This window comes from Pholcus phalangioides, unplaced genomic scaffold, assembly GCF_987345545.1.
Source record: "Pholcus phalangioides strain wild (caught in Gottingen) unplaced genomic scaffold, Ppha-v1.0 ptg000042l_1, whole genome shotgun sequence".
NCBI classification, from domain to species: domain Eukaryota; kingdom Metazoa; phylum Arthropoda; class Arachnida; order Araneae; family Pholcidae; genus Pholcus; species Pholcus phalangioides.
This window is the reverse complement of record NW_028301628.1, coordinates 33,565,106-33,592,652: the sequence shown is the minus strand read 5'-3', so window position 1 is coordinate 33,592,652 and position 27,547 is coordinate 33,565,106. Positions and strand designations below refer to the sequence as shown.

The window sequence follows — 27,547 nt, the reverse complement described above, 5'->3', positions numbered from 1 at the left end:
TCACCCTCGAGCGGCAGAATTACCGCATTTCTGGCCCGCGGACTGAAAAAAAGGTTGTGCACCATGCATTTAAGACACCTAGATTCCAGCTGAATAAGTCTGGGGTCAACTCTCAGCTGGGCAATAAGTGTTCTTGTAACACCCTTTCACTACACAGAGTGTTTGAATCATTTTTATGACGCTAATTTCATGTACTGCAAAAATTAGATTCAATTAATGTCCAACCCAGGGATATTAACCGGCATAAAGCTCCAAATTTTTCCGTCAAAGGCACGAAAAACTCGACAACTTTTGAAATTTGGTTTCCATGAGATCATCTTGTACATATTTTGGAAATTAAATTACATCGAAAAAATGGGGATCCTACAGAGATGCCGGCAAGGTAACTATGAACTTAATTTTCAAGGGTGCCACAATCTTGAGAGGTTGTGGGTTATGTAGGGTTTCGAAAGGCATATGCAGATTTTTCCAGCTCAGTGATGTTAGCACTTCCGCATAGCACTTTAAGTTGCGTCACTATGATTTTCGAAAGTGTGTATGTAAACTATTACTTTCAGCCAAGTACAGGGTCTCAGAACATTCTGCCCGAGGGCCCTACATAGTACAAAAACAAGAGAGAAGCTCAATGAACTGTAGCCAAGCATTTGCAGACCGACCATATTTATAAAATTTTTGTCCACTTAAATGAGTGAATTTGAAAACAAATTAGAATCGCTTTTGAAAATGTTCTGTTATTTTAATTACACCATTTAAATTATTCCATTTAATTTTTATTTAATCAAAAATGAAAAAAATTGATTTGTGATTTTTGTTCACTAAATTCAGTTTACTGAAAAAAATTAATTCAATAAATAGAGGTGGTCTCACTACTGAACGATGGTAAGGACGACTGTATAAGACATGGGAGCCATGAGAAGAAAATATGGTCCGAAAATGGACGCCTGGCAGTCGAGTGGTTAGGGAGCTAGCCTTAGACAGTGTAGGTCTGGGTTGGAATGCCGATTTGGGCATGGATGGGTACTGAAGGAAAAGCTACACTCGTGTCAAGGCTGCCCAATACGTTCCAAGGTTGGTCATGGGCAAGTAGTGTGGCTGCTCCACCGTTGGCAATGATCGTCGAATATTGGAGGTATTGGAAGGCTGGTCGAATACCTTCCAAATTCCAACCCAAGTAGTCAAAAAAAGGTGCCGCCTTCCTTACCGATCTTTCAATCCGTCTGGCCACACACTGGTCGAAGAACGCCAACAATTACAACGCGCGTTGGCGTATCATTTCCTAGGAGAGTGTTCTGAGAGCAAAGATTCACCAAGAGACATTGCACTTGTCTGGGCCAGCGTTTAGCCAGACTATGCCACTGCTGCCTATTTGCATTGAGGGATGTAAATATTGAAAGCAAATATTCACGAATAGCTATTGGACCAGACTTGACATGTGTGTGGCCCTTGCTTAACACTACAAAATCACTGGACAGATCATACGGATCTCTCGAAAACACATGAGGATCACGTCAAAAGGGACCACGGGTGAAAAAACGTCAAGAAACACTGCTCGAAATTACGGATACATTTAGACCACATAAAATAATAAAATCTACCAACCTGGATCACAAGAGTTTCGTTACTAAAATTTTACGGTATATTCGAAACAAATTAATTGGCTATATTCGAAATAAATTAATTTTAAGAGGCTTACTTTTCATTCAAATCTTCAAAACGCATAGTAAACATGGAAGGAAAAATGAAATGTAGTCGACGGAGAATGATGTAAACAAATAGCCACTCTGGAACGTAATTCATTCAAAATCTACGAGTATAATATCAGACACACACAACTGTTGTGAATTGAATGAACGTTCTCATTGTGTATACCGGCGTTTTTTTCTTTCTTTCTATCTCTAGCTAGAGTCAGTCAGGCAGAGATAATCCCCAAAGGAACATTTCTCAAGCAATCTGTAATCTTTTCCAAGGAAATGACAGTTTACTCTGCTGATGTGCGAATTGCGCGCGTTTGTTTAGTTTGTTTTTTTTATCGTTCCTTTTGTTTTCTTACTACTACTATGTTTTGAAGATACGGATACGATGTGTGGTGTTATGTTGAAGAATGAAGTGACTGAAATGCCTTTTTTACGATATTCCCGGAGATAACGCGGAAATTTCGTAAAGATGATTCAGAGTCCCGGACGGAAGCCGACAAGGAAACGGAAACGCTTTTCTTTGTATAGAAAAAAAAAAATGCTATTTTTGAAATAGCAACGCGAGACATAAATTTTGTCACGTCAGAACTTTAGGTGGCGATTTAAATAAGGAGCCGCATGACTTCGAGATGATTCTTTGAAATCGGACACAGCACTTTGAGTCCTGGGTCAGGAAGGAGCAGCAGCTTTCTATAAAGAAAGCTGTGCGTCCTGTATTCTACGGGACAGTTTTTGATATTTTTTTCAATTCATATTTTTGGCTGACTTAACTTCGATAAAAATTATTTTGAAATAGAGGGTGTCCCATAAATTCGTAAATAGTTTAAAAATTCATTAAAATTGAATTGAAGGAATTGTTATATTTTAATGCCGTTTGCGAAAAGATATTCTTGCAAAGAGATTTTTTTTTTTGGATCAGAAGAAAAATTTAGTTCAAATTTTAGTCGGTAGAAGACCAGAAAAACTAGTCCGGCAGGAGTGATTGGACCTGAATCTTTCTTCAATCTCTTCCGAGTTCCAAACGTTTCTAAAGTTTCAGCCGGCGATTCGTGGCTGAGGTAAAACTTCACCACTAGTACTTTACCCACCAGTGTCAACATCAGAATGAAAACCTTACGCAAGTACCAGTAGCAGGAAAATTCAGAAATATATCGTACATCCTGCATTTTATAGGACTCTGATTTGCATATTTCCAGTGATTTGCTTTGGTGCAACGTCCTCTATGGACAAAAGTTAACTAAAAAAAATTTCTGCACCAAAAAAAAATCCTCCTTCGTAGAGACAACTTTTCGCAAACAAATTCCTTAAATTTTTGTGAATTTAATAACTTATGAATTTATGGGGCACCCTGTATTTTATTCATGCTGAATTTTCTGCTAGGAGAAAAGAGCATAGGATTCTAGGATTCAACAAGCATTTGGATGTTGCTTTATAAAAGCGGCTCATTTACTGCAAGGGATCTTGAAAAGTAGGCAATCGTCACTATTGTGGTCCCTGTGGTTCGCCTCCTTAAAGACAGACCAGCCTGAACAGTCGATAGTTTGAAATGTTTTTCATGTGGTCAACATTTCGATCCCCTTCCAAATCTCGAGCATAATTCACGCCTTACACCAAAGTCCGCTTGTGGCAACTCTGACATGCACTCACATTCAGTTCGAAAAATTTGCTATCTGAAATATTTGTAAGTTCTCGCGAGCACCATTCAAATTAATTTTTGTTCACCTGAACCTCGAGCACGATATTGGTCTCATATTCAACTCGATCACTTCTGAATACTTCATGGATTACTAGACCGAAAAATGCTCTTTAATTTACTAACATTTTACTGAAGGTTTAGGATATAGGAGGGTAACATACTCAGCATTTGCAGTATTGTGAAGTTTTATGAAATCAATATGCGTATATTCGAGTCCGCGACTTGGAGCAAAAAGTCATTCTGACAGCCAGGAGTTTTTTTAGTCCCTTTCTCATGCACCGTTCGGTACGGTACCAAAAATGAAATTAATGACTACAGTTTTCTGTTATCTTCAGCATAATCTAAAGTGTATTTTGCTGGTCTATCGTAAGCTAGGGCTACGCTTATGTCCAGCCTGACCCAATACGTTTCAAAGTTGTTCATGGGCAAGTAGGTGGGCACTCCACCATTGATAATGACCGTCAAATGTTGGAGGCAGGTTGAAGAAAACGAAGAGGACCTTCCGGCTCCCACCCAAAATCAAAAAAGGATCCGCGTTCTTTCCCAATCTTTCAATTCATCTGGCCACACATTAGTTAAAGAACACCAATAGTCACAACATGGAGAGTGTTTTAGAAGCTTATATTCACCAAGGGAAATTTGGGCCAGTGTATAGTGAGCCTATGCCACTGGGACTTCATCGCAGCAGGTACGGCAAATATTGGAAGAAAATATTTGCGAATGAGTATTGGGCCAGGCTGGACATGAATGTGACCCTAACTTAGGCAAAATGCCTGAGGATATCCCCGACTTCTTTAAATCCGACACAATTTATGCTAATTGCCATGCAAAGTTCAAAGTCCCCCCCTTTATGCAACAAAAGGTGCCGGGGTGAACCCATGCGTTAAGCCGAACCTGGTCTTTTTGCCAAACATGATTTAAAATTTCACCAAAAAAAACTACGAAAATTTGAGGATTCAGAAAATTTCACGAAAAACCTTCTCTTAGGAATTTGAGGATTCATAATTCCGACCAGTAACGGTCAGAACAGTTATAAAATCTAAAACTAACTGCTATGGCTTTTAAATAAATCTTTAATTCTACTTACCGGAATTCGATTCTGAAACCATTTTAATATAGTTAATGTGATCAAATCTGAACCAATACGGTCAAAAAACAAGACACTGCTTGATCAAAACCTTACTATAATGACTAGTTTCAAGTCTTCCAAATAAATTTGATGGGTAGTATCGGTTTTATATACAAAAAATCAGATACCGGAATTCTACGGTGAAACGAAAATAGAGTCAGTGTGTTATTTTATCTCTAAGTAAAGAATTTCCATCTCTGATAAAAACAATGGCCTGACTCCGTAGCAATGCCGTAAGGAAAGGGTTAAAGAAATGCACATCCTATCCGCAATGACGACATTTGTATCAACTAATGTTGAAGGAATGCGGAAACACCTTTCCTCTATTCAAATTGAATGCAATCGTGTAAATTTTAATTATCCGTCCCCCAATGATAAAATTCTGATATTGAACACGTGTACATACGCAGTTCGAGTTTATTTTTTTTTAAACACTTAACAAAATTTTAATTAAATTTTATCACGTGACTGCGTCTTTGAGTTCATAATCGTACACCGGAGGACAAAAATGGAGTGACATTCAAAGGGTTTGTCTGTCATAGATTAATTACTAGATCCCGGAATATGCGCTAAATAGTGTGGCAAAATATAAACACTGAAATATTCACTGAAAAATATAAATGCACTTAAAAATGTCGATACGACATAAAATTAAAAATATGAGTGAAAATGAAAACAAATCCATCCAAATGCCGAAGTATGGCACTAAAAATCAAAAATATACGCAAAAAGAAAAAAAATATGAATTCAAGAGTACCGAAGAAATGCATAAAAATTGTGGAAACACATTTAAAAATACTGAAATATGCATTCAAAAATATCGAAATGTGCATTCAAAAATACCGAAACGTGCATAAAATAAAAAATACGTTTTAAAAATGCAATACGCAGAAAAGGGTATGTATAGGAGTTTTTGAAAGAAAAATACACGTAAATGAAAAATATGCATTCAAAAATGCCTGTTTCCCTAAAGAGGAAAAATATGGGCAAAAAATGAAAAAATGTTTATTTGAAAATGCAAAAATATGGCCTAAAAAGAAAAATATGCACAAAAATGAGAAAAAAAATATTCATATTGAAAGAACTGAATTGTTGACTAAAATGAAAAGAAAAATGCGCAGAACTAAAAAGTATGCAGAATAAATGAAGAAAACATGCTTTTATATAGGAATGCAACATACGCATTTAAAAATGTCTAAAACTATGCCTAACAATATGCATTCAAACATGCCTAACAATATGCATTCAAACATGCCTAACAATATGCATTCAAACATGCCTAACAATATGCATTCAAACATGCCTAACAATATGCATTCAAACATGCCTAACAATATGCATTCAAACATGCCTAACAATATGCATTCAAACATGCCTAACAATATGCATTCAAACATGCCTAACAAATGATGAAACAATTCCAGAAATGATGAAACAATTCCAGAAATGATGAAACAATTCCAGAAATGATGAAACAATTCCAGAAATGATGAAACAATTCCAGAAATGATGAAACAATTCCAGAAATGATGAAACAATTCCAGAAATGATGAAACAATTCCAGAAATGATGAAAGAAAATTACAAAATTTGATGAAGGAAAATTACAAAATTGATGAAGGAAAATTACAAAATTGATGAAGGAAAATTACAAAATTGATGAAGGAAAATTACAAAATTGATGAAGGAAAATTACAAAATTGATGAAGGAAAATTACAAAATTGATGAAGGAAAATTACAAAATTGATGAAGGAAAATTACAAAATTGATGAAGGAAAATTACAAAATTGATGAAGGAAAATTACAAAATTGCTGAAGGAAAATTACAAAATTGATGAAGGAAATGGCTAAAAATATGCATTTAAATATATCTTAAAATGAATAATACTCAGTGGTTAAATATTCCCTTGAAAAATTTTAAAAATGATTAAATTTGAAGAATGAAAAAGAAAAATAATCTTGAAAACAACAATTAGTACAAAGCAATTTAATTTGAAAAAAAATTCTAAAAATATGCACTTATTTTAAAATTTCGGTAATTTCAGAACTGATGAAAGAAATAATTACAGAATTGATGAAAATTTCAGAATCAAACAGTTGAAGCTCAGACACCTTGTTTACTGCAACAAAATGTATATATTTGACATATTGTATATTTCTCATTTCTATTACCGTTAGTGCGGGGTACGCTTCCCATACCGAGAGATTTGGGAGCATCCTGGCAGTCCAACACCCATACGAGTGCCTGTAATCCTAGGGCCAAATTTAGCACTCGGGTAATGGGTTGAGCATGTGTCCTATTATTCTACGCAAAAAAAATAGGAAAATTAACTTTTCATCTATACGATCCCTTGGAAAATCCAAGACATTTCGAGTTACTGCACGTCATTTAAAAACCTTTCGCAAATGAAAATAAGTTTCTAAAGTCAACGGTTGCGGAGATATCCGCTGTGCGAACAATTTGGGACAACCTGTATAGGTGGCCACCACCAAGAAACAGTAAGGCGGGCGAATCCTCAAGTCAAAGTAAAGTGTTTCTTTACCTTAAAAGAAAAATGTATATACATGGTATGTTATATGTATATAAGAGTAAGCAAAACGCATCTTTTTTTTCGAAAGCCGGGACCCTAGAGGGAGGAGGACGTTTTTCTTAAGGTCTTTTACAATCACGAAGTCTAGACATCTTCGTTAAAAAACTTTCATCTTGAGGCGAATATATGGTGCACAAACTGGGTGGGATGGTAACTATCGGGGGTGGCGATCGGCAAGAAGACTGGGCGGAAGATTTAACAAAAAAAAAAAAAGGTAAAAAAAAAATAGAACCATCAGAAAAACACCGACAAAATTACAGGGCTGTCGGGCAAGAGACTTGATTTTCAGTCTTAAGATGGCCGATGATTTCTTTACCCCCCTCGTCAGTTACTCACCTGTTTTAAGGGGGCCTAAAAAAATAATACTATAGGCCAAAAAAAAAAATAAGAGTAAGAAGGGCGGTAGAAGTTACGAAAAAAAGGTGGTGAAGAGCTGCCGACAGAAAGAAAAACTACTTTGCAGTGCACCGAAGATATTATTCTACGAGAAATAATATAGGAATATAGTTAGTAGAGGGGGCCCCATTCTGGAAGTGCCTTATGTGCCGAAGCATAAAAACGGTCCATTGCCGGATGTGGTATTGGTTTATAACTACTCGAAAAAAAAAAAACCCTGAAGCCATCTCTTTTTAAACAGATCAATCAACGCGTTAAAAAGGAATTTCCGCTCTAACGGGGGCTCCGTTTATGATGAATTCCGTTTGGTTTCGGATTTCCGAAAAAGTGATGATTAATTTCATTGAAAAGAAATCTCAAAGCGTGTATGTTTTGTTGAGTGAGATTTCTAGTTAGACCGGAGTTTTTTGTATGAAGAATTCATTAACTATTTTAATATTTAGAGAAGTATTTCTCAGGATCTTGAGATTTCGTTGGGGTGTCTGCGAGAAATCGTAATAACGTCAAGATGTGTGTTGCGGACCGGTTCCGATTCCCAATAGTTTTCATTTTTTTTAAATAATGTATTCCTGAATGATGCTAATGGACCTTGCTTTTACAATGTAGTTGATGAAAACGCAACAAACTCTCATAAGGCGGCACATTTCCCGTTGCTTTGCTTCTGTTCTTATGGCGTTATCCCAAGAAACTGTGCTCATCACATTCAGGCACTGTCATTGGTACCTATTTTTGAAAAAAATGTGTGACGCTCTGATTTGCTAATTGATATTACCGTAATTTGCCTTTCCTTACTTTTTTTTTTTATAAAAATGTGTCGTTCTTTCAATGAAGCTCGCTATAACGACCTCCTTCCACTACAAACAAACTTTATATTGTGAGGCTGTTATATCGAGCATTTGAAAGAAAAAAAATTAGCATCTTAGGAGAGTTCATATTTGAACGAAATAAAAATTATATTATTTGGTTGTAATTTAAGTTGCAATGAAAATGCTAGAGGTTAAAAAATTAAATTGTAATGATGCCAAAATTGTAAAAATATTTGTAATTTTATTACTTGCATGCACCTATGTAATAAATTTCAAGATCAAACAGAATTTTGGTAAATGAAAAACCCTGATTTTGTACATTTCTTTGCAAAAAACGAGCTGAGCTGAGTTTTGACGTTGTATTGGATTGAATGGTTTTTGTAGGTCGTTATACTTTGCGAAAATAACGTATATATGAAAAAGCTGGTTTAAACGTACCAGGCGTTATAACGAGCATTGACTGCATTCACTAAAATTGGGAATGGAAGTAATTTGCATATAATTTTTGAAAATCATGTTTATGAATGCGATTAAATACTCATCTCACGTATAGGCCTATAGTGTCACAGATACCGATTTACTTTTTGTGAAATACCTTTTAAATAACTGCAGACATGCCGAAGCATTATATTTCTAGACAAGGGTTATTTATAAGCAATATTTGGCAAATTCGATGGCAATTGGCAACATTTTTTGCGAGAATATTATTTCCCGTATTCATGATCCAAATTTCTTATTTTTCTCGATCAAATATGCTTACTTTTTTCATAATGAAATAACTTCGTAAATTACTAATGATGGTATTTTTTTGCATCTTATACTTCTCGTCAAAAAAAGGTATTGAAAACGTCGAATTCGGTTGTAATGGCAAAATTTCCCGGGACTTCGATATCGTGTTATAACCGAGATTCACTTAACCGTTGTTCTTCTATCAATGCCCTAAAGGCAGGATTTTCAACCTTTTGTGCCTATGGCCCTTTTTAGCAGGCCACGGGACCCTTTACAAAATAATGTTCAGTACAGGATAATATAAAAACAATAAGTTAATTGTTTCGTCATCCAAGCTTACGGACAACGTGAACCTCTTCAAGAAACAATCCAAGGGGTCCGTGAGCCTCAGGTAAAGTTCAGCGGGTCTAAAGAGAGGCTTCATGGACGCTTCAGTGAAGAAATTTCAACATTTTCACATTCACGATTTCTTCACCTAAGTCTATTCTTTTAAAATAATGCCAAATTTATCCAGAAAATAAATTGATATCTCTTCTTGTAGTTTACTCCTCCCCACTGCAGGAGCGAAAACCCCCCTCCAACAAAAATGTTATAATATCAGCATCTGAACCCCTGGGATAGACTTCGGTGAGCTTCTTTCTTGTCCTGGTACTACGCAGGATCGACCTTTGGAGGTTTCCAGATCGCTTAAAAGTGCGGCAGCACTTTCCCAAGACTACAAAGGGGCCATATGGACCTATTTTCGCAACCACTGCGATAAAGGACTCGAAAAAATCGAAATTGATGCGGCAAGTTCCGGAAAGTGTAATTTTATTTTTCGCACTCGTACCGCGTTTATATATACAAGAACATGGCTAGAAAAACATTTGAACAAAGTGTTCCAATATAGAAAATGGCAGAAAACCGGTTGAAACTCATAAAATATTAGTTGCAGACACAGACGTAGTTCTTTATTTGGTTAGACGAACGGTAAGCGGGAAAAAAATGAAAACAAAAAACACAAAATGGAGCCAGACACACACTTTTTAACTTTCATGCGGATGACCTACACTAAGAAGGCTACACACTATTCTATTTTCAGCAACATTTGGCTCTACTAAACAAAACCGGGATCCCATTATCAAAAACCATTTTTTCAACTAATCAAGTTACCGTTACATGTTTTTTCTAGAGCTTTAGACGTGCTTGAAGAGCATGTGGCCCTCGGAGTCATCCGATGTGGCCAGTGACCTCCAACTTAATTCCATACAAATGTGCCGCTTGGTTCATTTTTAGAGTTTTTAAGCGACCCGCGACACATTTCCAAACCAATGAAGTTGCCCGCACTCACAGCTCTTGAAGTCATCCGATGTAGCACCTCAAACCTAATATTGTAAGAATGAATTGAGCGGCACATTTTCAGATCACTTAAGTGACCCCTACGATGCAGTTTCACGTCAATTGAGTGGTCCGAGGCCCAATCCTTGATCATAAACGTGACGCGGTATATTCACTGATCACTGCAGAACTGTTCCAGAGCACCCAAGCGGCCCATGGCACATTTACAGTTCATTTAAGTAACCCAAGTAACGTTTTCAAATCAATGAAGTGGCCCGCTCTCTCCCCTAAAAGTTTGAAACTGGGACAAATCCTGATAAAATAGGGGAATCTAAAGCAAATTCACTGATAAAACCGGGACATCTCGGAAAAAACCTTTCAGATGCATTATAGTGTCGAATCGTGAAGTAACATATATAATTACCTATAGCCACCAAAATCCTGGGCCTTTTACGGTTTAGTTCGGTTCTCTTCAACCTTTCTCTCATAGCAGTCCGCTTATCCCGGACCGGTATAAATTAGAAAATGAATTTTCCCGGTAGAAAAAACTAAGGAAAATTTCCCAACCTTTTGCTTTTTATATTTTATATTTATACTCTGCTAGTATAAATACGTGAACAACGCGTTAAGCTAGGACCTACTGACACCTATTGAATAAAAACATAACTATCTGTTATAATTCTTAAAATAGAATGACCGGTAGATTTGAACCGATGAGCAGAATACAATAAACATTGTATAAAAGGGTTTTTTTTTACATTTATGTAAATTTTACGTGTGGAAATACCAATTTTTTTTGTAATTACAAAATATGTTATATGTTTGCCGCTGAATTACAATAACTGGTATTCTGGTGCATAAAATTTTACACTGGTATGCAGCAGAAAAAAATATATATGGTATTATAACACATTGTCTGTTCTTACTGACATATTTTTGAAACATATGACATCCATATTTTTATGGGAATCTTTTTCTCAGCCACCTCGTTGGGCATTTTGCCTGTTGTGGCGTTGTATTTGTATTTCATGCTGCGTACCGGTTTGAAGCTAACAACCAGTTTTACTTGAAAACTTATTTATAGCTTAGTTTTTATTTGATAGGTGGCACACACAGCAGAGGTACCATATTTTCCCGATATTTTTGTGTCGTAAAGAAACGCGCATAAATTTCTCTACTATTTTAGAATCTCATAATTTTTATCCCTTTCGGACACTTTTGTGCTGTATAAAAGTGCCATATAATAAAATATACTTAAGTTTTATGCACACAAACTATATGAAGTTTCTCTTCTTTCATGAGTACCATTCCAATTCCACTATGTACTTCGTTGGAAGTAAAGTTTCCGTTTCCCAGAACAGCCCAGTTGCAGTATACCAAGGCCCGTTACCGTACCGGGTATCAGGACTATGGAGATCGATCAAAATACATTGACACATTTTCATCATGGATGCCAAAAAATGCATTTCTATGAAATTTCACGCATGTGTGAAGGAACACTTGCATCATCGTCGATGAAAAACCGAAAATATTTAAATTTTTTTATGCGCCCGCGTCGGGAAAGTCGCCGAAAAAAATGCATGCCCGAGGCATGTCGCTCTGTCCAGCCCCGATAACTATGGATATGTGTAGGGCCGGAACTAAAGAACAGGCATGTGCCCCGAGTGACAAAATTTAGAGGGCGACAGTTTATCGAATTTTGAAGTTCAGGAGGCGCAAAAATCCTAGTTACGACCCTATAGGCGTATATACGAAAACGCCTAAAAATAGGTTTAATTGAAGAAAATTATATTAATTCAATATTCTTACCCAATTAATTATCCAATTAATAATCCAATTATTCAATATCTTCGGCGGGAAAAATTTTTATCATTGAAAAAAAAAAAACGCTCATTCTCAGTGATTCAAATGATATTTTTCTCCGGAACAAGAATATTGCTCGAATATTGTGGACATGAGGTTAAAGAAAAGGACAAGAAACAATCAAGGAGCCAGGATGTCAGAAAGGATCTGCTGTCAACGCACCAGATAAAAATAAATCACGGATATTTATTTGAAAATGAAAAACAAAAAATGCGCATCATCGATGATAAGACGACCAAAAACTTACGTCAATAGATATCGCAAAACAATTACGAATAATGAGAACGAAAAAAAAAAACAATCGGTAAAAACAAATTCCAGCAATGGGTAGATTGTCACTTTGAAGTAGATATTACAATCGACGCTCGTTATAACGACGACGCGTTATTGCTGCCATTCCATTCTAACTACCGGTACGATGAGTCCCGAATGTTTTCTTATGCATTCCGTGTTATTTTTGTATCCGCAATACAATGACCTACATGGAACATTTAATCCAATACAAGGTCTGAACTGCCAAAAACTTAACAAAATCAGTCTGTAAGTGTGACTTTTACAATCGACATTAGTTGTAACGAGTCTCGTCATTTCAAGGAAAACGGACGTTGTATTGGGAGGTCGGTATATCGAACGTGTGAAAAATTTAACTTATTAAGAAAATTCATTTTATTATACCGTAAGCAGTTGCAGTGGAAATACATCAAAGTTGGTAAGAAATAAAATTTTAATAAATAATTACACGCCCGCACTTTGTACCAAATTCTCAGATATAAAAGGTCAACGTCAAACACAATACAGTTGACGCCCGTTATTACTACCAAGCGTTCCACTATACGGACTGGTACGATAACATGCCATGTTATTTTTCCTCTAATATCACGACCTACAAAGACCTTTCAATCCAACTTCTGAACTCATCTCTGCTGCGACTCTTTTTTCCCAAAGAAAGGTACAAAATGCGTGTTTGTCGTTTACTAAAATTGTGTTTGACATTGTCTTTGATAAAAGAGAACTTGTTAGATAAGGGTAAGCATGTAATTTTTACAACATTTTCTAGCCAATGCATTTTCACTGCAACTGTTTACATCAGGATTCTTCAATGCATGGTCCGGGGGGGGGGGGGCGGGATCAAGTGTGACCATCCAAGCTTTTTGCAGTGGTCCGCCGACGGAAAGGCTTACATAGTTAGTGTTTATAGAAATGTTGAAAGATAAAAATTCAATTTGAAAATTTATTCCAGAATTGGTGAAAGTAGTAATTTCAAAATTAGTTTTAGAAATCAATTTAGAAATAATGAGAGGAATAATTTCAGAATAAATGAGAGGAATAATTTCAGAATAAATGAGAGGAATAATTTCAGAATAAATGAGAGGAATAATTTCAGAATAAATGAGAGGAATAATTTCAGAATAAACGAGAGGAATAATTTCAGAATAAACGAGAGGAATAATTTCAGAATAAACGAGAGGAATAATTTCAGAATAAATGAGAGGAATAATTTCAGAATAAATGAGAGGAATAATTTCAGAATAAATGAGAGGAATAATTTCAGAATAAATGAGAGGAATAATTTCAGAATAAATGAGAGGAATAATTTCAGAATAAATGAGAAATAATTTCAGAGAATTATTGAAAGTTTATTAAAAATTAATTTCACAAGTATTTCGAAATTCTTCAAAATTAGACCGAATTAAAAACATTTCCAAAACTAATTTCAAAAATCTATGGAAATTATTTTTTAATTATTTTTTGAAATTCATAACTAATGAAAAATAACTTCAGAATTAATTAAAAATAATAATTCATGAAAAATAATTTTGGAATTGAAGAAAATTCATATTGAATGGAGAAAACATCTCACGATGAATAAAAATATCCAATATAGGGCCCCCTTTGTAACTCGAAGTCCTGGACCCCGATAGGCTCACCCATTAAGATGCCACTGTGAGAACCTAAATACTGCAATATGACTTGTTGGCCCTTGGGCTTCATGGAAATATTTTTTTTTACCCTCAATTGTCTGAAAGGTTAAAGATCTCTGGCTTACATGATAAAAAAAATTCATAATTTTCTATCCCGTCCCAAATGTGAATTCTTTTAAGGAGCCAAATTTTTTTCAAACATTCGATATAACGTCTTTTTTTCAAGAAACGATTAAAGTCGTTGTAAAAAACGTCGACTTAATAAAACAATAAAATTCTTGAGTGAAACTGTCTGTCTGAAGCCAAAATGGCGGAGTTACGTTCAGTTCTCATTAGGCTAATGTGTAGGTTACTGCGCGTAATAACAACCACCCTTTGGTTGTGGTCCTTTTACGGCCAAGGACACGGACATGATCTTAACTTGTGTGCGTGTTGGTTGCACGTGCGAACGACACAACTCGGTCTCGATACTCTTCAAAGAATTAACTTGGGTTAAGAAAACGGTGAAAAAGAAATTGGGGGCGTTGTCTTTTGTGTTGATGGATTAACGATAGTTTTGAGATGAGAGATGCCGGCTCTCAATCTCTATTTGACTGATGATGCAATAATTACTCTTTCACTGTAGAGCAAGTAGTGTAGTAGGAGGAGGTTGTTGCATCTATATTGCGTCATTCACTCCTCAAGCAACTACTCTCAGTAGTCATTTTGAACTATAACGTTTATTAAACGGGGTTTTTTTTTTCTTTATTTGAAAAGTTACGGAAAATGAAACGTAGAGCTGTTTTAAACAAGGTAGGGATTAAATTGAAAGGATGGAGTGTGACTATGGACTACTTGACCGCACACCAACTCAGGTTATATATTCAACATACGACGCCATACGAAAATTTCCAACCAGTGGAGTTGGATGGGCAATGAAGGTGCCATCTATCGGTGGTCGCCTCAGGCTCGGTAGGTAAAGAACTTGTTTGACATTCTATGCTTCGATTCGAAGCCTTGGACCTTGACGGTAAACTTCGCAGTGCAAGACGAGCATCTTACCACTGCGCCGTTCGGACGCTTCGTGACTATGGTTTGTCAGACCAGACACGACTCGGGCTCTGTCCCTTCTCGGATGCAAGCCCTTTACCCGTGTGGGGCGACTATGGACTAGCACCGGATGTCTTTGCTTCCCTGGGTGTTTGATTACTCTAGCCCCAAGCACTAAATAAAGGAAAAGATTTCAGGAGATTATAAAAATATCTGATGCTATAGAAAATTGAGGAGGCCAAATAAACATCACCTGAAAAAACAAAACAAAAAAAAGGAAAAATTGGTAAAAACGTAAAATTGTCTGAGGAAGATAATCGGGTGATTATAGGAAGAAGCCAAATCTGACGAAGTGTCAAAGGAAGAACTGTTTGGAGAAACCAATTGAAAAATTATCTAAAGTCAAATGATCATTTATCTGAAGTTAAATGACGAATTTTCTGAAGAATTATCTGAACAATTCGTTTGAAAATTATCTGAACAATTCGTTTGAAAATTATCTGAACAATTCGTTTGAAAATTATCTGAACAATTCGTTTGAAAATTATCTGAACAATTCATTTGAAAACTATCTAAAACATTAATCTGAAGAATTATCTAAAACATCAATCTGAAGAATTATCTAAAACATTAATCTGAAGAATTATCTAAAACATTAATCTGAAGAATTATCTAAAACATTAATCTGAAGAATTATCTAAAACATTAATCTAAAGAATTATCTATAAAAACATCTGAAGAAGTTAAATTAAGAATCATCTGAAAAATTCTAATGAAGAATCATCTAAAATTGATTCATCTGGATGTTGATAGCCATATTCATCATATTGATGGTCATTGATCAGTCAGGCATATTGTTATAGTCATAATATAATTTATAAATTACACAACTTCGTCTCCCATCCCCGATTATAGTAAAGATTGCAAACTGAAAAATTCATTAAAAAAACAAAAAAACGGAACATTTTTATAAAAGATTGGGCAAAATTATAGAAAAATAAGGGAAAGTTAGTATACTAATAAGTAAGTTAAACCGTCAAACATATACATTTATTTTTATCGTTACTGGGTTATCAATAGGACAACTTTCTTTATCTGCTGAGCACACCATATATATATATATATAAATTCAATTAATTTCTTTGAAAAATACCATAAAGTGAAGGCAAAAGCGTCGTTATATCCGAGGTAGTTGCATTTTATCGATGTTATAAGAAAGGTTAATTACCATTGTTCTTTGTGGGAATCAGTCGAGTTGGCCAATTTTCGACGTTATAGCCGGTGTCGAATAACCGAGTTTGACTGTATAAGTTTGGAAAAGACTTACAAGAGAGAGTAATAAGAAACACTTCTCCCTCCAATATTGTTTAAAAAACGTTTTTATTTCTATGCTCAAACGAAAAATGTTAACGTAACCGAAAATCACGATTTAGTAAATAATCGATAAATTTATTAGAGAAAGAAGCAATTAATGTGCAATCCACTTATGTAAATTATTCACTAGACTGAGCACGAAAATAATTGATAATATCAGTCCATTAATGTGCTTTATTCTCTTCCAAGAGTGGGAGGGGCGTCACAATTTAACATGGCATTCAAGCCAAAGTCGTTTCTACTACGACGCTTGATGTCCCACAAAAAACGAGGATTAGTTAGCAATAAGTGTCATCAACTAAAACCACCGAAACGTACTACGCCGACACGACACAATGACACTCGACATCCTTTTTTTTCGCTTTGACACCCAAAACGTCACAGACTGTGACGTCACGAACTGGGTCGCAATCGGCGCTTTTGGGCAACGTTACAACCGCGAAGGACGAAGAGCTCTTTGTGTACGTGTTAGAACGACACAAAATGAAACGAAAACTTTGAGGGTTTTTTTGGGTGGGAAAAGATTTTTTTTTTTTTTTTGCTTCTTCCGCTTGATGCGTGATCCATCTGAAATAATTCCCAGAAGAGGGTGTTGGAGTGATTTCGAATGCATCACACTGAAATTCATGTGAGGAATTATCTGAAATATTCAAATGAAGAATTATCAGAAGCCAAATGAAAAATAAATGAGAAAGCCCAATGGTTAATAAATGAGAAAGCCAGATGAAGGATTTATCTGTAAAACGCAAATAAAGAATAAATTCAAATAAAGAGATATCGGAAAAAATTCAAATAAAGAGATATCGGAAAAAATTCAAATAAAGAGATATCGGAAAAAATTCAAATAAAGAGATATCGGAAAAAATTCAAATGAAAATTAAATGACTAATTGAAAAAACCAAATGTGGAATAAATGAAGCCAAATGGGTTATCTGAAAAACGCAAATTAATTATCAGAAATTCAAAGGGAAAAATAACAGGATCGAAATCGACATTTTTGGGAAAAGTTACAAACGCGAACGAGCAGCTCTTTGCGTACGTGTTAGAACGACACAAAAATGAAACGAAAACTGTTTCCCACTCAAAAAAAAAAAAAGCTTCAACTTTGCTTTTCCGGTTGATGCGTGATCCATCTGAAATAATTCCCAGAAGAGGGCGTCGGAGTAAGTGAATACATCGCACCTAGAATCTTGATATCAACAGGTTGCAATCATTGTATCACTATCCGAAATGATAATTGTGACAAATTATCTATACAAGTGGTGGGAGATAAGTACACATTTTTTTTTTCTCGATTGCGTTGGTGGGATTCTCGGTATGGAATCAGCAACGAGTTCTTTAACGCGAGAACATTTGCATGTCGTACGTGACATGCCCCTGGCGTCGCTCCGAGTACAAAACAGTAGCGTGACATTTCGGTTTTTATTCCTAGAAAGTTTACCTTTAGCCACATTATCATGGTCATCTCGCAGCCAGACGTATTTAGTATGCCGCATGCGGCTGCCAGGGATGATAGTTGTTTTTTTTTTTAAGTGATTCTTGTTAAATCGCTTGTTATTTTTTCATTCTATTCAACTTGTTGCAAGAAAGAGGAGGACGTCTTTCTCGCGAATCGAAGCAGCAATTGCAAACCCTACAATTGAAGAGCGACGGGCGCCGTGCAATAAACTGCAAAAATTGATAATTACTAGTCGTGGATGATGGGGAGGAAGAGAAAGAAATATCGTGCATATTTATGAAAATACCTCGTAGACGCCATTCGTATAAGAGAAAAGAAATGCATTGCGGGCATTTAGCGGCATTTACCTCTCGGCCAGCACGTGTCTTTCTCCGCAATGACTTTGGCCTTTGAACTCCACATCCAAAATTCAACGAATTCCGATAGCATATCTCTACTGTGGAAATGGGGTTTGCTTCAATAGTATTCGATACCATTAACATTGTTCGTTGTCTCGACACGTCGTACACCCAATCTTTATGAAGATTTGAACAATTGCAGACGAAACAAATTTGAAAAGATTGTCTTCAGTAAAACTCCAATATGGAATTGTAACTCTATTGAGAGGTATTTCGACGTGAATGCTTCTCTTACTTAATCTTCTCTCGGTAGCACTTACGAGATATCTCACCTAATTTAATGCTTTGTATTTCGGCAATTACGAGACATCTCACCTTATTTCGGCAATGGTGATCCCACATGCTGTGTCACTTTGCTTTTCCTAGCATCTTTTCCATCTCCGCAACCGAATAGGCAGTGTATTATGCTATCAACGGGTTCAAATAAGGACTGGAAGCATTGACAGACCAAGAATGGGTCACCAACTTACTATGAAGTGACTGAATAGGCCTATGGTTAATACAGTATAAATTTTTATCCGAACAAACATCGTCCATACCCCACCCAATACAATAATGAAATCAAACAAGAAGCCCTATATTATTTGCGGGTATCATTCATTCCAAGATTCATATTTTCATCACAAATATTGATTTTCGTTATTTCTGAAAATATTTTTCATTTATTCTAAAAAATTTAAATAACCCTGAATATAATTCTACTTTTTTTTCCATTAATTCTGAAAATATTTAAGATATAAAAATATTTTTCATCAATTCTGAATTTTCATGTGAATGGTGAAATCATTTTTCCCCGCCTCTGAAATTATTTCTTCTAATAGTTACGATTTATTTCCATTAAAGCTGGAATCACCTCCCCTTTGTTTTGAAATCCTCTCCTTAATTCTGAAATTTATGTTTCCGTGGGCTAAAAGTAATTTTGAAATTACTTCTTTCTCCAATCCTGGAATATTTTTTTCATAAAGGAATCTCAATCACCATTTCTATACATTCTGTAACTACGTAAGCCTTTTTGTCAACGGGTCAATCCAAGGTTCACAGGTATCCAGCTAAACATTCGTTGAAGATCTCTAGTCTATACAGTCTGGTCTACACACACATACCAACAATAGATGTCTCCACATTCTCGAGACAACACAGTTCGAATATACAGTTAATAGACGAATTGAAATACTTGTGGGTGTGTTGTCTTCAAACACATCTTTCCCGTATAATTTCAGAGAAGAGTTAGACTTCTTTCATTTCAGAAAAAGCGGTCTTTAATTTCAATGCATCCATCTCCTGGTAACGCCTTGAAATCTGCAAAAGATGTGAGGCGGGATGTATCTGGTCTTATTGGTCTTTAATTTCAGATGGCAATGAATATGTTGAGATGGGGAAGATTTTACAGTAAAGGGATTCTATCCGACTAAACAACTTTCTTTTCCAACGGTATGGATAATAGTCGTCTAGCGTACGCACACAGGCACGAGCAACAGGCTATATCTGGCGTACGCTCCATCGATCGAGCGATCCATCTGGGGTACAACCTTCGTCTACATTTTTACCACCGATACCCGTCCTTCGTGGGGACATACGAAACCACGTACTCAGTATTTCACGGTCAACCTCTCACTTCTTTTTTGTTATTCGATGTCTTTTCCTCCGGAATCGATCCAAGTCGAACCTTGAAAAAAAAAAATCAATAGACCAAATAAACATTCCTATTACATTTCTGTATTTGTATGGGTAACGCGTAACATCGTCAATGATTCAACTGTTTGTCTTCGGTAAGAGTACGAAAAAGAAAACCTCGTAATCGACTTGGAAAATCGATACGAATCAATGGTTATATCCTTGATGCGTGTCGATTCAATGTCATAATCTACTAAATTACTGCGAAATTTCTGTTGTTTGTAGTGGACGGTATTTTTGTTTTCCGATGATGAATCAATTGTTTTTCTCACCTGAAAAAAAAAAAACTTGTTTATATTTGCTTGTAATTTCCCCCATCTTGCACAAATCTTTGCATAAATGAGTACTTAAAAATTTCATGATTGATCAGAGGTGACCAACATAGATGGTGTTTATAGAATAACTTGCAAGGGTTTTGCTTGAAAACGGTCTATTCTGTGTTCGTTCTGAGCTCCTCCCGAATGTCTTGAACATGTAGAAGACAATTATTCACTAAACATTTATCTGTAATAAGGTGACTTACTTTCAAATCGAGCTCAACTCCGGTCAATCGCCATGGGCAATTAACTACGAGTTAGTTGTGCCAGAAGTGTGAGTACCTAAGTCTGGGTGCGTATCTAGTGTAGTCTGATTTTAAGTATAGTGGCGGTCCTGAGGATCCAGGTTCGAACCCCGTTGACGGCACAGCAGTGATCAGCTGAAATTGGTTTCCTGCGGTTTTCCGGCTTCGAGGCGCGAATGCGAGCCGGTCTCCCATTTGAAAAAGTCTCTGCGCAGAGAGCAGGCAGTCCTACAACACGATACTGAAAAAACATGAAAATTCAAGCATTTCCATCTTAACTTCAGAAAATGGAAGACAGATGGCATCATGAACTCGAAACAAGCGCAACTTCACAACATAATATGTTAGGTAGAGAGAAACGATGAGAGTAAACGGTTATCCAGGCTTTCGTACTTCGTATAATACGTTAGGGGCCACACGTGCATTCACAACACACATTCTGGCAAATGCCAATTCGTTAGTAATTCCGTAGAGGAATGTATACGAGGTGGATGTACCGGTTAAGTAGAAGTAGTGCAGAGCTGCCATTTAACCTCACTGTCGCAACAGTGGCGGTCGGCTGAAGTTGGTTTTCTGTGGTTCCCAACTTCGAGGCGCGAATGCGAGCCGATCTCCCCTTTAAAACGTCTCGCCATAGAGAGCAACAGACTTCCGGCACAACTCACTCGGGGGTAAATTGCCCATAGATGGTTATAAACCTGAGTTTGAATGAAAGAAAGTGCTGCCATCTGACTCCGCGCTGAACCAACATCATATATAGCAGAAGGCCTCCGCTTGAAGCTCGTGACGTTACTGAAGAAGTTATTTCACCTATAGTCATTGTATATACTGCAAAAAAGATGAAGGTAACGTATGCGTTCGCCTGCTATATCCAATGTGGCTACAAGTGAAATAACTGCAATGATGTCACGAGCTAAGCGCGGAAGCCTTCTGCTATAGATGGTGTTGGTTGAACCAATGCAGCCGGCGGAAGTGATGAGAGAAAAAAATATTGCCATCTATATTTCGAATTGTAAGTGTAATGAATGAATATTTGAACCGTTGTAGACCTGTTTCCCTCTTCAGTCGACTACCACTGTGGTACCGGGGTATTCTTGCCCGGGTCCTCACGAGGAGATAGTGAAATGACTATAAAATACCTTGCAAACTCGTCATCTTTCATCTTAAGGTTGAAAAAAAAAACTTTTTTTTACAAAGTGACGTCTAATTATAAAAATAAAGTCATAGGGAACAGCTATGGCAATAACTGACGTCACATTTTGCACAAAAATAGTGGATAAGTCAGCCTGTGGTTTCCAGTAGCTATATCACCTGTAGACATTCAATTTAGATAATGCGATCAAAAATTTTGAATTTTCGGCCTCCTCTTTAATCTATTGCCTGTGGCGGGTGCGACTACTACTACAGACGTCGCTTATTAGAATCATGGATAATGTTATCATTCGATTACTGTTAATTCTAATTGAACAAAAATGTATGATTTTAGCTTGAAGGTAGAATATCCCGTTTAGGAATAATGGGAAGGGCGGGTGGTACGATTAAGCATTTTGCATGGTGCATTTTCCAGTTGTGTGGGAAAAATCACGAAGCTGTCTCGTTCTATCAAACGGGACATATGGTCATGATTTCGCTTCCATATTTTTTCGGATGTAGCTCTCACAGTTATTATAGCCAGAAACCCCGAGCGATCACGTTATCCACAAGCACTGTATAATGAATTATCAGAAAAAATGAGACACCAATCGAATAAATTGGTGCTTCTTATTCAATTACGTCGTATACAAGCCCACTAGGGCAAGAGAGCAGCGGAAGCAAAAGTTTGAGATCACTGAACTAGAGGATGAATTCGGAAAGGATGGAAACGGTATCTTTTTAGTCGTAGAGAACTAACTCAGGTTCCTTACGGACGGTATCAACCATCTCCTTCAGGATGCAAATCTGAATACGAGTGGAGCGATCTAATGAGCACAAGTGCATCATTCCATTAAAAATTGAATGCGGGTTTATTTCTCCTTACTTTATATTGCCCGACGGCGATAGAGCATGGACCGTGTTCGGTTTGAAATGAAAAAAAATATGGCTTCCTTGCAGATTGTTTTCAGTATAATTCTGTCGCTCCATCAGATTTAGCTTTTCATACCGTCTCAATAAATTCACACGAACGAATTTCGTTGACCGTTGGAAAATTGAAATTATTCAAGAAAATGAATTACGATAGTCGGAGTTACGTACATCAATCTTCAATTTACTGCAAAATGGGGAGTCTAGTCTACTGGATATCAAAATTATTTCTATGGGGGGGAAAAAAGTATAATTGTCAAATGATTAACAGCGCCAGAGACGTTGTCTGCGAAAAAGACTGGAAGAGCCATAGTGTAAGAAAAATACCCAACGTTCTGCCTGTGTTTTTGATTCGTTACCATGACGAAAACATTAAAAAGGAGGAGAAAGGCGTAAAAACGTCATGCGGCACACAAACCAAAACTATCAAAAAAACGAAAAAAAAATGTAATATAGTGGAGGAAAAAAAACCAGCCGCGAGGTATTAAAATGAGAAAAATCGCCACCGAATGTGAAGCACCCAACGGCAATACAGACGGTGGTAATTCGTGCATATATAAATACAAATTGCGTATGCGGACGATTACGTAGCCCCATAATGTCATGAAATATTGTCGTTATGTAACGTGCACTTACAACTGTAACATGGTAGGTTGATCCGACTCTTATTTGTATCTAAGGGATTTTATCAAGCATCAAACCTCTTAACCGTTGGACAGTCCTATTTTTTGGCTATAATTTTCCTTCATTAATTCAATTATAGCCACTCTCCGAATTAGGAACCGTTTTGTGGCAGTCTTGACAAATCTTAGATCGACCTGGCCGATACTTAGTAAAAAAAAATGGTTCAAATATACCTTACAAGCAGGGATACGTAATTTTCGTATTTACGAAATAGATTGCCATGTTTTATGAATAAATGCGAAAATTTGATTTTTTACCACTTTTCCGAAAAATTTTAATTTACACTTTTTGAAACGAAAATATTATGCCCCAAAAAAGACCATAGCACACATAGCTGATTTACTTGCTCCCCCTCCCCCTTAAAAGCAGTAATTATCAACCTGTGCCCAACCATCCTGTGGTCCTGGGATATTCTAATGGGGCTACAGGCGAAAATTATTTAAAAGAAAGCTATATGTCACCAGTGTTATGGGGCCACAGAGCTGTGGCTAAATATTTCAAATACAAATACAACGCCATAACAGGCAAAATGCTCAAAGAGGTAGCTGAGAAAAAGAAGCCCATAACAAATATGGATGTCATATATTTCAAAACTGAATATATTTCATATATTCAAGGGGAAATACGATTGAGAAATTGAATGTCTACAGAATCCAGCAGAACTCCCTATAGAACAAATACCATCTTAATATATGGACTGATCTGGGAGCCCCGTGTCCAAAGGAGGAACTACACAAGATTTGGTACCATGATTTTCGAGAGTAAGTAAGCGGTTAATACAGGCTCCAGAGAAACAGTTTGGTCGGAATGGACATAATATCTGTATGGCCCTGCATAGTACCAGGTGAACAGAGAAACTCTCTGAATCACTACTAACCTAGAAATGCGGAAACCGACCTTATTTATAAAAAAAGTTTCACTAAAAATTTATTGAAAAAAAAAAAATCTGACCAATAAGTAAAAAAGGGTCCCTCTCCTGAATAATAAACTGTAGAAGACGGAGCCGCCCCCAGAGAAAAAAATTGGTTCAAAAGGGGGAGGGGGGACATAGCAAAGTTGAGGAAACACTGCCCTAAAACAAATACAAATACAAATACAACTACAAATACAACGCCACAACAGGCAAATTGCCCAACGAGGTGGCTGACTTAAGAACATCATGGATCCCCGAGCCCTACCTAGTACTGCTACACCACACATGCACCCCCCCCCCCGCGAAACCCCCCAACGAATCGGTACATGCGGGAATGTGCGTGTACGTGTAGTGCAACCTGACGTAAAGTTTGTTTCTGTGTAATGCTTGTTATGTGTAGTGCTGTCATCTGCCCCCAGTTTTTCTAACTATGAGTGAAGTGTTATGATTGAATGATTTATCGTTGTAGGACTGTTGCTCTCTGTGGCGAGACTTTTTAACGGGGAGATCGGCTCGCATTCGCGCCTTGAAGTTGGGAACCACAGAAAACCAACTTCAGCCGACCACCACTGTGGGGTTCGAACCCGGATCCTCGCATCACGAGTCCGGCACTATAACCACTCGACCACCACAGCGGCAAACATCACTAGGTACATCATTTGAAAATCATCATGCTATACACTTATTGGTAATATTCATTGTGGATGTTTGTTTTCATTTGACTAAAGTATTGCCTTGAAAAAAATCTTTCTTCCTAACCTATGTCTGGAAATGTACACGGTTCGTAAGTCGAGGAATTGTGAGTTGCGCGTCCTCATTTGAGAGTCCGCTACAATTAAAAGTTTGAAAACCTCCGATTCAGTATAAAGTTACCAAGGGCAATAAACTAAAGAGGAAGAGTAGAATAAAATACTTTTACGAGATTATAATGAGCCAAAGATAATTTATTTTATTACGTTGACGTAAAAACATTTTTCTCCAGTATCAGATGAAGAAATATCACATTTTTTTAGGGCTGGCCATTAGCCGAATTCCATTTCCTCCGGCCGTAAAATGCTCAATAGTCTCATTTAATGTGTTTTTGTCGATAAAGCCTTGTAAGAATTTAATAAAGGGAGGCTGTATTATATCGATACGGCTATGGTTAATATTTTAAATGCACCTCTTTTATAGCAAATCACATGTAATATGACCATTCTGCTATTCGAACATTCAGACGTATTCATTTACAGATGGATTTTTCGAAGAAATATATATACAGAACTTCATTATACAGTGTGTCCTGTAAGTGCTAATGCAGCCTTTACCTCAACCTTCCGTCGTATAGTTATGATTGCAATTCAAAAAATGCTCAAGAATCCTTCAAAAATTACTCTGTACCAGTTTTGAGAGTGAAAATACAACAGTGTGTAGCAAAATAAAAAAATTTATACGATACCCCGTGCTCTAACTTCCAACTGGAAAGTTATCGCCCTGTATCTCTGGACGCCAACAGAAAAAGTTCCATGTTTATAAGTACAATATTCACTAAGATATTAGAATTCAAAAATCGGAGAAAAGTTATGAAAGAACAGCAAAAACTAACGGAAACGCTCCTTTTCCTCATTCATGCTGTCCTTTTCCCATCTTTTCTCAGATTTTTGAATTCGAATGTCTCAGTGAATATCATACTTACAAACTTGGAATTTTTTTGTTCGCCTCAGGAGAGAGGGCAATAACTTTCGTTTTAGAAGTTAGAGAACACAGGAGGGGGAAATTACCATGAAAAACTTTTTATTTTGTTACACACTGTATCTTCACTCTCAAAACTGGTACAGGGTAATTTTAAGTTGCAACTATACCTCTAAGAAGGATGAATGACGAAAAAAAGCCGCATTACCACTTACAAGACACCCTGTACATAAAAACTTCAGTATATTCAGTAAGTTTTCGGGATACGAGCGTTTAAAGAACAAAATGTTCCCATAAATTCGTATATAGTTCGAAAATTCATAAAAAATTTAAAAATATAGTATATTTGAATGCGATTTGCATAAAGTTATTCTCACGAAGGGGTCAACGGCTCTTTGCGTGAGCGGTCATCAACCAACTAATCTCACGAAGGGGAATTTCTCTTCGACATAGAAAAACATAGTTCGCATTTATTTCGATAGAGAGCACTGTGCTAAAACAAATCCTAATAGTTTGGAAACCTGAGCCTTTCTTCAACCTTTTGCGTCCGAAACGTTCGTAATTTTCAGTCGGTGATTTGTGGCTGAGGTAGAACTACTTCATCAATAGTACTTTAACCATCTTTGTGAACGTCACAACGAAAACGTGACCACCCCAAAAACAGGAAAATTCATAAATGAGCTGTTCATCGTTCATCTTGCATTATAGAGGACTCAGATTTGCATATTTCCAGGGAGATTTTTCAAACTATTTACGAATTTAGGGGCACCCTGTGTTTAGATGCAGGTGTTTCACACATAATTACGTGTAATATGGCGGGTCTGGTACTCAAACATTCAGACGTATTCAAGTTAAATAGGAGATAAATGGATTTTTTCAAACAAGATCTATCCATAAACAGAAAATTCAGTACATTCTGTAAATTTTTTCAGATGTGAGCATTTAAAGCATTTCCCATTGTGCAGTTTTTTCAAGAACTCTGTCGGTTTGGGTGATTTAAAACTCAGCAAAAAATTATGTATATTATGGGTGGGCAAAAAGTCCGTTGAAACTTTAAAAATTCATAAAACCGGAAAAATAATTGAAACAAAAAACGGTTTGCAGGGTTAACATCGCTAGGTCACAGGAATTTTTTTAAGACAGGACAAAAATAACTCAAACAGTAGCCAATAGGTGGCGCCGACATACACAATTCAAAGAAAAGATATGCAAATAACGAACAGAATGCCAAATCGTTTATTACAGCAGTGTGGGTTCCACATGACCACCACCACCACAGGGGATAACACATTGCAGACGAGTCACAAATCCAGAAACGGCAGAGTGCAGCAGCTCCACATACACGGTTTACAACGGTGAACTGATTGTGGATTGCATGACCGTCTCATCATATTTCAACCGAAGTCTATTTTTAAGTTATTTTTTTCCTTCCAGAAAAATTCCCGTGACCTAGCGATGCTAACCCTGCAAACCGTTTTTTATTCCGGTTATTTTCCCGGTTTTTATTCATTTTTAAAGTTTCTACGGACTTTTTGCCCACCCTGTATATGCACGTATTTAATCCCAAAGCATTAAAATG

General features: G+C 36.7%; 1 protein-coding gene across 2 annotated transcripts in view; it reads right to left on the bottom strand.

Moving 5' to 3' along the window:
• LOC149064927 (uncharacterized) overlaps positions 1–27,547 on the bottom strand; it is a 107,563-nt gene that overhangs the window by 54,989 nt on the left and 25,027 nt on the right. Inside the window, exon 1 of one of the 2 annotated variants that reach the window (XM_089255209.1) lies at positions 1,694–1,953. The exons of the other annotated variant lie outside the window; for it this stretch is intronic. Coding sequence (XP_089111335.1) covers positions 1,694–1,700 — 7 coding nt within the window. The 5' untranslated portion in view covers positions 1,701–1,953. Of the gene's footprint in view, positions 1–1,693; positions 1,954–27,547 lie in introns of those variants that run through there. 2 annotated transcript variants of the gene reach the window in all.